This window comes from Lissotriton vulgaris, chromosome 7, assembly GCF_964263255.1.
Source record: "Lissotriton vulgaris chromosome 7, aLisVul1.2, whole genome shotgun sequence".
Taxonomy (NCBI): domain Eukaryota; kingdom Metazoa; phylum Chordata; class Amphibia; order Caudata; family Salamandridae; genus Lissotriton; species Lissotriton vulgaris.
The window spans coordinates 1,768,268,647-1,768,281,589 of NC_141695.1; the positions used below are offsets into that span (position 1 = coordinate 1,768,268,647).

Here is a 12,943-nt window from a genome sequence, read left to right on the forward strand (position 1 = left end):
AGTCCAATAGCTTGCCCTCAACATTGAGCAGTCTCTAGGTCCAATGGCTAGCCCTTCACATTGACCAGTCCCTCATTCCACTAGCTTGCCCTCCACATTAACCAGTTGCTCGATCCATTAGCTTGCCCTCCACATTGACCAGTCGCTCAGTCCAATAGCTTGCCCTCAACATTGACCACTCACTCGGTCTAATGGCTTGCCCTCCACATTGACCAGTAGCTCAGTCCACTAGCTTGCCCTCCACATTAACCAGTCGCTCAGTCCACTAGCTTGCCCTCTACATTGACCAGTCGCTCAGTCCACTAGCTTGCCCTTCACATTGAGCAGTCGCTCAGTCCACTAGCTTGTCATCCACATTGACCAGGAGCTCAGTCCACTAGCTTGCCCTCCACATTGACCAGTCGCTCAGTCCAATAGCTTGCCCTCCACATTGACCAGTCGCTCAGTCCACAAGCTTGTTATCCACATTGACCAGTTGCTCAGTCCACTAGCTTATCCTCCTCATTGACCAGTCACTCAGTCCAATGGCTTACCCTTCACATTGACCAGTCGCTCAGTCCACTAGCTTGCCCTCCACATTGAGCAGTCACTCAGCCCACTAGCTTGTCATGTACATTGACCAGGTTCTCAGTCCACTAGCTTATCCTCCTCATTGACCAGTCACCAAGTTCAATGGCTTAACCTTCAAATTGGCCATTTGCTTAGTCCACTAGCTTGCCCTCCACATTGAGCAGTCGCTCAGTCCAATGGCTTGCCCTTCACATTGACCAGTCTCTAAGACCACTAGTTTGCCCTCCACATTGACCAGTCGCTCAGTCCAATAGCTTGCCCTCCACATTGACCAGTTGCTCAGTCCACGAGCTTGTCATCCACATTGACCAGGTGCTCAGTCCTCTAGCTTGCCCTCCTCATTGACCAGTCACTCAGTCCAATGGCTTGCCCTTCACATTGGCCAGTCGCTAAGACCACTAGCTTGCCCTCCACATTGACCAGTTGCTCAGTCCAATAGCTTACCCTCCTCATTGACCAGTCGCTCAGTCCAATGGCTTTCCCTTCACAATGACCAGTTGCTCAGTCCACTAGCTTGCCCTCCACATTGACCAGTCGCCCGATCTAACAGCATTGACCAGTTGCTCAGTCCAATAGCTTACCCTCCTCATTGACCAGTTGCTCTGTCCAATGGCTTGCCCCTACACATTCACCAGTAGCTCAGTCCACTAACTTGTCATCCACATTGACCAGGTGCTCAGTCCACTAGCTTGCCCTCCACATTGAGCAGTCGTTCAGTCCACTAGCTTGCCCTCCACATTGACCAGTCGCTCGATCCAATAGCTTGCCCTCCACATTGACCAGTCGCTCAGTCCACTAGCTTGCCCTCCACATTGATTAGTCGCTCAGTCCACTAGCTTGCCCTCCACATTGAGCAGTCACTCAGTCCACTTACTTGTCATCCACATTGACCAGGTGCTCAGTCCACTAGCTTGCCCTCCACATTGAGCACTCGCTCAGTCCAATAGCTTGCCCTCCACATTGACCAGTTGCTCAGTCCAGTAGCTTGCCCTCCACATTGACCAGTCGCTCAGTCCACAAGCTTATCCACATTGACCAGGTGCTCAGTCCACTAGCTTACCCTCCTCATTAACCAGTCGCTCGGTCCAATGGCTAGCCCTTCACATTAACCAGTCGCTCAGTCCACTAGCTTGCCCTCCACATTAACCAGTCGCTCAGTCCACTAGCTTACCCTCCACATTAACCAGTCGCTCAGTCCACTAGGTTGCCCTCTACATTGACCAGTCGCTCAGTCCACTAGCTTGCCCTTCACATTGAGCAGACGCTCAGTCCACTAGCTTGTCGTCCACATTGACCAGGAGTTCAGTCCAGTAGCTTGCCCTCCATATTGACCAGTCGCTCAGTCCACAAGCTTATTCACATTGACCAGGTGCTCAGTCCACTAGCTTTCCCTCCTCATTAACCAGTCGCTTGGTCCAATGGCTAGCCCTTCACATTAACTAGTCGCTCAGTCCACTAGCTTGCCCTCCACATTAACCAGTCGCTCAGTCCACTAGCTTACCCTCCACATTGACCAGTCGCTCAGTCCAGTAGCTTGCCCTCCACATTGACCAGTCGCTCAGTCCACAAGCTTGTCATCCACATTGACCAGGTGCTCACTCAGTCCACTAGCTTATCCTCCTCATTGACCAGTCAATCAGTCCAATGGCTTACCCTTCACATTGACTAGCCGCTCAGTCCACTAGCTTGCCCTCCACATTGAGCAGTCGCTCAGTCCAATGGCTTGCCCTCCACATTGACCAGTCGCTCGATCCAATAGCTTGCCCTCCACATTGACCAGCCGCTCGATCCAATAGCTTGCTCGCCACATTGACCAGTCGCTCAGTCCAATAGCTTGCCCTCAACATTGAGCAGTCGCTCGATCCAATAGCTTGCTCGCCACATTGACCAGTCGCTCAGTCCAATAGCTTGCCCTCAACATTGAGCAGTCGCTCGGTCCAATGGCTTGCCCTCCACATTGACCAGTCACTCAGTCCACAAGCTTGTAATTCACATTGACCAGGTTCTCAGTCTACTAGCTTCCCCTCCACATTGACCACTCGCTGGGTCCAATGGCTTGCCCTCCACATTGAGCAGTCGCACGATCCATAGCTTGCTCGCCACATTGACCCGTCGCTCAGTCGTATAGCTTGCCCTCCACATTGACCACTCGCTGGGTCCAATGACTTGCCCTCCACATTGAGCAGTCACTCAGTCCAATAGTTTGCCCTCCACATTGAGCAGTCGCTCAGTCCAGTAGCTTGCCCTCCACATTGAGCAGTTGCTCAGTCCAGTAGCTTGCCCTCCACATTGGGCAGTTGCTCAGTCCATTAGCTTGCCCTCTTCTAAAACCCAAACAACCTGGTGAAATGAGGGTGTGTGTGGACATGCGACGGTTGAATGTAGCCATTAGGAAAGAGAGACATGTTATCCCAACTGTGGACAATATTGTCAGTGAGCTGAGTGGGGCGGATGTTTCGCGAAAATAGACCTTCGTTCTGGCCCCCCAGGTTCAAGCGCCTAAACTTTGATATCTCCAGGGCAGCCAAAGTGTTCTGGTCTATACTATGTTGGCAGAAGAACACATTGCCAGGCTGAGGAAGGTACTGTAGAGACTCAGAGCTAGCACCCTAACATTTCAAAGGCAAAAGTGTGAATTCTTGGCGGATCAAATCCACTTCTGCTATTGATTCTCTGCCAAAGGTGTTGCCCCTGACTCTGCCAAATTCTGAAATCTCAAAATAGCTCCAACCTCATTATGTGTCTCCAAAGGCTGCAGCTACCTAGGGATGGCAAACTATTGCAGGAGATTTATTTAAATTCTTAGCACCCTCACACCACCCCCAGCTTGCCAAGACCTCCATGCCTTGGACTTGGGATACACCCCAATATGATGCATTCCAGTGGACTACCGAGGCGCTGTCAGCTAACACCACTCTGGTGTACCTCTTTCAACCGAAGGCAACTGACCTGTTGGTATATGCCTACCCCACTTGAACAGGGTCCATACTGTCTCAGAGACAAGAGTGTGGTGAGTGGGCACCTGTAGTGTATGCTAGTTGGGTGCATACTCTCACCAACAAGCACTACTCACCGACCGGATGAGAAGCGATTGCCATTTACTGGGGTGCCGACACTTTCACCTATACATCTATGGGCATCCATTTGTAGCACACACAGGATACTGAGGGGTGCACCCGACATGTGATGGAGCAAATTAAGTAACGGATGCCATTCGAACCAGAACCACAATGGCAAATGAGGGCGCTCCATGGTACTATGGTAGCGAAGAAGTAACGAGGAGTAGGTCTTTCTTAAAAAATATCACAGTGTCACTCCGGTGCGGCAAATTCAGACTGAGGATAGTAAGGTGGCGGCAAAATTGACGTGGAAATGGACAGCCAATGTCAGAGATCGCTTCCAAGGGTGGCTGTCTTAGATAAGGAGGCTGTGAAGCACTCAGAAAGACATTTTGGTACCACCCCTGAAGCTCAGACTGTCCAAGGAAGTAGCAACTCCACCCCAAGTGCTTCTCAGGGCATCCAATCCTGTTATCTGTTGAGACAGAATCCTGCACCCTCTATGCGCCACTAACCCTTCATGGTGTGACTTGCAAGGGCCTAGATTGCTAGTGGTCAAGGAACATTTTGCTTTGGTTGTGTTTGAAGTTTAAGTGGTTGAGTAGGAATGTAATGTTGTGGTGCGCTCTGGGAGTGAAGGGAGTGTACCAGTGAGGAGAGAGTTCCACGGTCAACCCTACCTGGAAGTTAGTAGGTGATCCCAGATGAGAAGTGTTAAGGGAATACAGAGGCCGCCAGGTTCCCGGGTGGCAGTAAGCAACACACCAGTGTGTTCTGCGGTGGTCCATTACTGTCTGTGTGTCCATCTAGCAGCACTCAACAAGTCTCCCCACTCTAACAGTTATAACCATTATAAGCTGCCAATGGGTTGGATAAAGATCAGTAGTTTCCTCTAAAGTTGACTTTCATAGGGGCTGCCTTGTTTTATTTCAGTGTGCCACACTGTCTTTCTGAATGCAGAACATGTTTATGTGGAATGCATATCTGATTTCCCTGGGGTTCTAACTGTATGTATATATTATACCTGTACTTTACCTGAACCATGATATTGTAGGGTCTGCAGCAGTGTTAAGGTGCTGCCACACAACGGTGCGTAGTATTATTGTGTGAGGGCACCCTCAAGATATCTTGCATGGGACCCACTAAGGTTTAGTTATGCCCCTTCTAGTGATGTTTGTTCTGCATGGGTAAGCATAGGAGACAGCCCTATGGGAGGGAACTGCACTGTGACTTGCCCTCTGGATACTGCAGGTGCCACTGCTCTGGCATCACCTCCAGCTGCTGAACTCAGCAGCACCAACAGCCATAAAGTCTCCCTGATTCTCTCATCCTCAGAGACTTGCACCAGAAGAAACAACAGGAAGCGAGCAGGGTCCTTCCTCTCCCCTGCAAAAAAACTGGAAAAGGCAACAAAACGTAACTGCAAGCAAGTAGATAAGGAAATGGTGCACCAGCAAGGAGCCCACAGACCAAGCCACCATCAAGACTTCCTTTAACCAATACTACTGACTCCTGAAAAAGACCAAAAGGAGCTAAAAATTCAGCAATTAGCTTACCACCATTTTTAGCATTTCCATCACCACAGCCACCTTCCCTGAAGAATGGAAACACACTTAGGACAAACCTCTTCTCAAGAAACCATCCACCAACACCAGCAAATTCAAGAACTACTGTCCCAACTCTGCTCTGCTTTCCTGCCAAAGTCATCGAGAAGGCCATCAAATGCCAACTCACGACCACCTGGAGAGAAACAATCTTCTGGACCCTTCCCCATCCGGACTCTGCAACAACCGTATCACCGAAACCGCCCTGATCATGGCCACCGACAACATGAGCATCCTCGACTGAGGAGAAGTATTGCCCCTGATCTTCCTCAATCTCTCGGCAGCGTTTAACTCCATATCCCACCACACCCCTATAAAGAGGCTCCATCACATTAGAATCCAAGGAGACGCCCTCACTGGAAAAAGCCAGTGTATCCTCCTACAACGTTTCATCCCGTAACCCAACAACATAATCTTCTCCGTCCCTAATGGCTCGTCCCTCAACCCTATACTGTTCAATACCCACATGACCCCCTTAGCCAATATCATCAGAACCCATGCACTACACATCATAATTTACACCACCCAGCCCATCCTTTTGCTATCAGAAGACTCCTCCACTACGATGGCAAACTTCTACAGGAGAATGATGAGTGTTGCTGACTAGATAAATGGCAGCTGCCTAAAACTCAACACAGACAAAACGGAAGTGCCGATCTTCTGGAACAACACCTCCTCCTGAAACAAAGCATAGTGGCATTTCAATCTCGGACCCTCATCCACTCCAACAGACCATTCCTACAACCTTGGCATCATCCTGGATAGTAGGCTTACCATGAAAAACCAGATCAAAGCAGTCTCCTCTGCCTGCTTCCTCACGTTTTGCAATATCTTGAAATGACTCCATGTCAACACTAGACATACCATCGCTCAAGCCCTCGTCACCAGCCAGCTGGAGTACAGCAATGCACTTTACGTAGGAATCACCTGGCACCTCATTAAGAGACTGCAGACCTTTCAGAACTCAGCAGCAAGACTTATACTCAACATCCCCAAATGGACGCACATGACTCATCACCTCAAGAAACTCCACTGGCTCCCTGTTGAGTGGAGATGTCATTTCAAAATGCTGATCCTCACCTAGAAAGCCCTACACAACCATGGACCAGGACACATCAAACTGCCTGAACTTCCACCAGCCCTCCAGACACCTGCACTCCACCTTCCTCTCTCTCAGCCACACCCCGGCATCCGCCGAAGTAACAATGGAGGACGCTTGCAGCAAAGTCCTTTGTTAACCACCCTCTTCACCTCTGGACCTCTTCATCTCTGCTGGAATTCAGGAAAGGACTCAAGACCCGGCTGTTTCAGCCAAACAATCCCTAAGCAACAGGGTTCTCAGAACCTCAATACTCTCTCAGGTGATTGTTTGTGCTTTATAAGAACTGTTTGCTTAATTGACGTCTCTTTCTGCCAGAGAGCAGAATGTGCAAGTGAAGGAAGGCAAGTCCCACCAAGGGACCCCCCCCGAGTCTTTCAGGCAGCCATGGGGCAATGCCCAGGCTCTCCATTTGCACCAAGGAGAGAGGAGTCCGATGTGTTTCAAGACTTCCAGTAGGCTGAGACCACCCCCGACCCCAGCCAGCACCGCATCACCAAAACAACAGGTTATCGCCTTGTGTTCTACCTGAGGCGAGGAGAGGTACTCTAAATGTGCAAAAATACATTTCAGTGGATTGCTGTGTTCTCTAGCCTGAAATCGTAAAACTCGTAGGGCTGGTATTCATGGCACAACCACCAGAGGGACTAGGTAGAATGACTCATTGAAACTTGGTAGCCGATTCACAAAGGACCGCCACCCTCGTGGCAGAGCCCCGCAGTCATGGTGCGATCTCAGCAATCGGTAACTGAAGTACAGAGGTCCCACTACAAATGTGGGGCTTCCGCTTTGAGTGCAGGGACTCCCTCACGACTGAGAAGCCCCTGCCAGAAGTGCAGAGACTACTCTATGACTGCAGGGCCTATGTCACTGGTGCAGAGACTCCCCCCACTACTGCAGGGCCTCTGCCACAAGTGCAGAGACTCCCCCACAACTGTGGGGCCTCCAACAAACTGCGGGGACTCACCCACAGCTGGAGGCATCTGAAATGAGTGCAGAGACTCCCCCTACTACTACGGGGTCTCTGCCGTGCGTGCATAGACTCCCCCACAAGTGCAGGGCCTCCACCACAACTGCGGAGACTCCCCCACGACTGTTGGGCATCCGCCAAGAGTGTGGAGACTCCCCCACCACTGCGGGGTCTCTGCCTTGAGTGCAGCGATTACCCCACGACTGCAGGGCCTCCACAACGAGTTTGGAGACTCCTCTATGACTGCAGGGCCATCACCACAGATGCAGAGACTCCCTCCACTACTGCTGGGCCTCAAAAACAACTGCTGAGACTCCCCCACAACTGTGGACCCTCTGCCACAAATACGGCAACTACTCCATGACTGCGGGACCTCCACCATGAGTGCGCAGACTCCCCCCACTACTTCAGGGCCTCAACCACAATGGGTAGACTCCCCTATGACTGTGGGGCCTCTGCCATGAGTGAACAGACTCCCCCACAACTAAGGGGCCTCCAACACAACTGCGGAGAGTCCCGCACAACTGCAGGGCCTCTGCCATGAGTGCAGAGACTCCCCCATGACTGCGAGGCCTCTGCCACGAGTGCTGAGAAGCCCTAATGACTGTGGGGTCTCTGCCACAACTGTGGAGACTCCCCCACGACTGTGTGGCCTCTGTCACAAGTTTGGAGACTCCCCACAAGTTTGGAGTCTCCGCCATGAGTGCAGAGACTCCCCCATGACTGCGGGGCCTCCACCACGAGCGCAAAGTCACCATGACTGCGGGGCCTCCACCACGAGTGCAAAGTCACCATGACTGCAGGGTCTCCGCCATGAGTGCAGAGGCTCCCCCATGACTGTGGGGCCTCCGCCACGAGGGCAGGGACTCCCCCATGACTGCGGGCCTCCGTCATGAGTGCATCGACTCCATGACTGCAGGGCTTCCACCACCAGTTCACCAGGACTCCTTCATGACTGGGGGGCATCCGCCGTGAGTATGGAGACTCCCCCACCACTGTGGGGTCTCTGCCTTGAGTGCAGCAATTACCCCACAACTGCAGGGCCTTCACAACGAGTTTGGAGACTCCTCTATGACTGCAGGGCCATCACCACAGATGCAGAGACTCCCTCCACTACTGCGGGGCCTCTGCCACGAGTGCGGAGACTCTATGTGAATTGAGCCCAGAGTTTTGCCATGTCAGACTACTGCATTTCATGGTGGTACTTCTCTATCCAGTGCGTCCCTCAATGTTACATCACTGAAGTCAGATGGATTGTGAAAAGCCCACGCTAAGAAGTGTAAAGAATGAGCCACGCCCATTCAGTACGAGAGTGGTGAGGGCATGGCACGCAGCCGGTGGTGCATTTTGGAGCACACCGTCACAAATATGTTACTAAAGCCTGGCGTAACAGCGTTCTGTCATTTACACACAGCTCATTTTTCATTGAAATGGCAATTCAGAATTTTCAAAAACGGTGCTTTATTTGTGCTTCAACTGTGCTTTTGTAACTGTTGATATATTTGGAAATATTTGTGTAGTCCATTTACAGGTATTTAGATTTTGTGATGTTTGAAAACAATTGACATCTTACTGCTTTTGCTATCACGCTCCCTGCACCCAGCAAGATTGTCACAAAGTTGACTTCACAAAATCCTCTCACTTTGAAAGTCAGAGGAAGTGAACACCAATCTCAGTGAGAAATGCATGAACAGCTTTTTATCAGAAAACATAGCCTGGCCTCTGACCTCTGTCTCTGAACGCACAGCAAATGTGACAAGAGCAAGACAACATTTAAAGGCATCTTTATTGCTCATTCACCTTCTGAACTCCAGTATGCAGCACTGCAGCACCCCTATCACCCCTAGCACCCCTAGCACCCCCAGCACCCCTGCTTCCAGGACCCCTGCTCCCAGTACCCCTGCTTCCAGCACCTCTACTTCCAGCCCCCCTGCTTCCAGCACCTCTACTTCCCCCCTGCTTCCAGCACCTACGCCTCCCTCCGTCTCTTTCTGGTTGGTGGTTTTGGAACGTTTTGTATTTACATTTCTCCTTGGTCTCTATCCCTTCTAGCCTGGCTGAGTGTCTGGATCCGGGTGACGGCGGGGCTGGGGTCCAGGGCAGAGGTGGTCAATGCTGTGGCGGGGCAGACCGCCGGCCTCACTGCCCCGGTCACTGCGGATATACTGACCTTTTCCTGGTTCCGAGGGACAGCGGTGGCTGATGCTCAGCGGATAGTCACATACATTGTGCCGACTTCCATACAGAACAATGGTGCTCTGTCCACAGGACGTGAGTCCGTGGGGCATGATGGGTCCTTATGGATCAGAGACCTGCGTACAAGTGACACCGGCAACTACACGGTGCACCTAATACCATATGTTGGACTACCATCAATGGTCACCCGGCAGCTAAGAGTCTACGGTAAGTTCTACTCATTGCCTTATCCACCTTCACCACCTCCTGTACAATGAACTGTGGGTTGTAGATGGGGCTTGTGAGAAAGAACCTCAGAGGAGATGAAAGAGCAAAGATCTACATCCCACCCCCTTCCAAAATCAGGTCAACCAGGGCTACGGTTGAAAGGAGCCCAAGGGCGGGCTGAGAGCCTCATCCTTACATGATCCCAAACTGCTCTTCGGAATGTGTAAAGATGCTCCCCCACAGCATGACAGGGGCCAGAACTCAGCCAGGCAATCACCTTCATTCAATTTACACAGGAGGAACCCTGACAGTGATATATGAAAACAGAGAATTACTATGTACATCAAAAGTGCACATACAACGCTCTACAACAGTCTCGGTAGGAGTAAAAGAGGCCACATCTATGCTGCAGACTTCCATAAAGAGCCCTGCCCCACAACCAATGAAGAGTAAAATAGAAGGTGCTAGAAGGCGATGAACAATCTCCCATTCTCTTCTTATGCAAATAGTAGGTCAGACATACACTTGAACAGGTAAACCTGCCTCTGTCGGCTGTTGGTGTTGCAAGTACACTAAGGCAAGTCCACAGAGCCTGAAGTTTAGACAGTCATGGTTTAATAGAACTTGACCTCGGGACATCAACAACGTGCAAAAAACCATCTAGTGCAAGGTGAATCAAGTGCATGATGACTGAAGTGCATGGTGAATCAAGTGCATGGTGAATCAAGTGCATGGTGAATTAAGTGCATGGTTAATCAAGTGCATGGTGAATCAAGTGCATGGTGAATCAAGTGCACGGTGAATCAAGTGCATGGTGAATCAAGTGCATGGTGAATCAAGTGCATGATGACTGAAGTGCATGGTGAATCAAGTGCATGGTGAATCAAGTGCATGGAGAATCAAGTGCACGATAAATCAAGTGCACGGTAAATCAAGTGCATGGTGAATCAAGAGCATGGTGAATTAAGTGCATGGTGAATCAAGTGCATGGTGAATTAAGTGCATGGTGAATCAAGTGCATGGTGAATCAAGTGCATGGTGAATCAAGTGCATGGAGAATCAAGTGCACGATAAATCAAGTGCACGGTAAATCAAGTGCATGGTGAATCAAGAGCATGGTGAATTAAGTGCATGGTGAATCAAGTGCATGGTGAATTAAGTGCATGGTGAATCAAGTGCATGGTGAATCAAGTGCATGGTGAATCAAGTGCATGGAGAATCAAGTGCACGATAAATCAAGTGCACGGTAAATCAAGTGCATGGTGAATCAAGAGCATGGTGAATTAAGTGCATGGTGAATCAAGTGCATGGTGAATTAAGTGCATGGTGAATCAAGTTCATGGTGAATCAAGTGCATGGTGAATCAAGTGCATGGTGAATCAAGTGCACGGTGAATCAAGTGCACGTTGAAATAAGTGCATAGTGAATCAAGTGCACAGTGAACTAAGTGCATGGTGAATCAAGAGCATAGTGAATCAAGAGCATGGTGAATCGAGTGCATGGTGAATCAAGTGCATGGTGAATCAAGAGCATAGTGAATCGAGTGCATGGTGAATCAAGTGCATGGTGAATCAAGTTCATGGTGAATCAAATGCATATCAAGTGCATTATAAGTAAAGTGCATGGTGAATGGACTGCATGAAGTGCATGGTGAATGAAGTGCATGGTGAATGAAATGCATGGTGAATGAAATGCATGGTGAATCAAGTGCATGGTGAATCAAGTGAATGGTGAATCAAGTGAATGGTGAATCAAGTGCATGCTGAATCAAGTGTATAGTGAATCAAGTGTATGGTGGATCAATTGAATGGTGAATCAAGTGCACTGTGAACCAAGTGCACAGTGAAGCAAGTGCACAGTGAATCAAGTGCACTGTGAACCAAGTTCACAGTGAATCGAGTGCATGGTGAACCAAGTTCATGGTGAATCGACTGCACGGTGAATCAAGTGCACGGTGAATCAAGTGAGTGATGAATCAAGTGCACGGTGAACCAAGTTCATGGTGATTCAAGTGCACGGTGAACCAACCAAGTGCACGGTGAATCAAGTGCATGGTGAATTGTTTTCAAGTAGTGTCACAGGGAGGGAAGCATATTCCTTTTTTGGACCAGCCACGCCGCTTTGGGAAGATCACTAACCAGTCCACCACATTCCTTCTCAACCTGGTTAGCACAAATCTATGCTAGAGATGTAGAACGTGCCCCCAATATGGTTGTAAGCCTTCGGCGTTGGGGGACACTCATTTTATGACATTCATTGTTGTATTTTTCCTCTTCAAACATTTTGAGACAAGATTTAAATTCCTCTTTGCGAATCTGAGTTAATAACTTTGAGTCGCTGAACAAATGAGGGCTGTCCATCTTCATACAAAGAATATGCCTCAGCCAGGAGGTGCGCAGTGCCGGGGGCAGAGTGAGACAATCCTGTGTTATCGCCCTGTAGAGTTTGGCTTCCTCCCTAGACCACACCGAGTGCAGTAAACCAGGGGGGGAATTGTAACAAGATCCTCCAGAAAGGAAAGACCCAGCTCTTTATGCAACAGAAATGTGGGCACAGCTAGCATTCTGCAAAGACAAGAATGTCCTGACCTCTGAAATTTCTGCAGCTTTATGTGACCTCAAACCTCTACCCATGGGTGGCCAGCGCTATACACTACACCCAGTAAATTATACTCTTCTGCTCCAGGGGTTTCATTCCTAACTTTAAAGAAGCATGTGAGCCTGCTCTTGGCACGGTCTTTGCCCAGGCTGCACTCTGGCATCCCCCGCCAAGGGTCCCACCTGTGTCCCACACAGCGTGTCCCAAGCAGCAGGAAAGTCAAGCACTTTAAGTGCCACGTGCCAATTGCACCTCCCTCCACAGAAAAGCCCCAGTGAGATTCTGGACAACAGATTGTTCAAGAACTCACTTGGTGGGCTCCAAGTCAATACTTCAGGTGAAGATCCATGAAAAAATTTCACAAAATGTGAAGCGATACTTCAACTCCAAGCAACATTGTAGCTTCTGAAGCCTGCTGCCACCATTGCACAAACTAAGTACAGTTTACCCACTACTATCATATTTTACAAAACTCATGCCCAGATCCTAGACATTGTGACAATAATTCCAGTATGAGCTTGTAGGAAAGTAGGATCTACTTTCAAGGTCACCCCCACTTGTTGCTGGAATCGTTATGTTTTACTGACTAGTCTGACTGAGATCCTGCTAATCAGGACCCCGTCTCTGCTTCTCCCCTAAA

At 49.8% G+C, this 12,943-nt stretch overlaps 1 protein-coding gene across 1 annotated transcript in view; it reads left to right on the forward strand.

The window, feature by feature from the left end:
* Nucleotides 1-12,943, forward strand: part of LOC147706629 (cell adhesion molecule CEACAM21-like) — a 46,512-nt gene that overhangs the window by 5,180 nt on the left and 28,389 nt on the right. Inside the window, exon 2 of the mRNA XM_086929108.1 lies at nucleotides 9,355-9,705. Coding sequence (XP_086785234.1) covers nucleotides 9,355-9,705 — 351 coding nt within the window. The remainder of the gene's footprint in view (nucleotides 1-9,354; nucleotides 9,706-12,943) is intronic.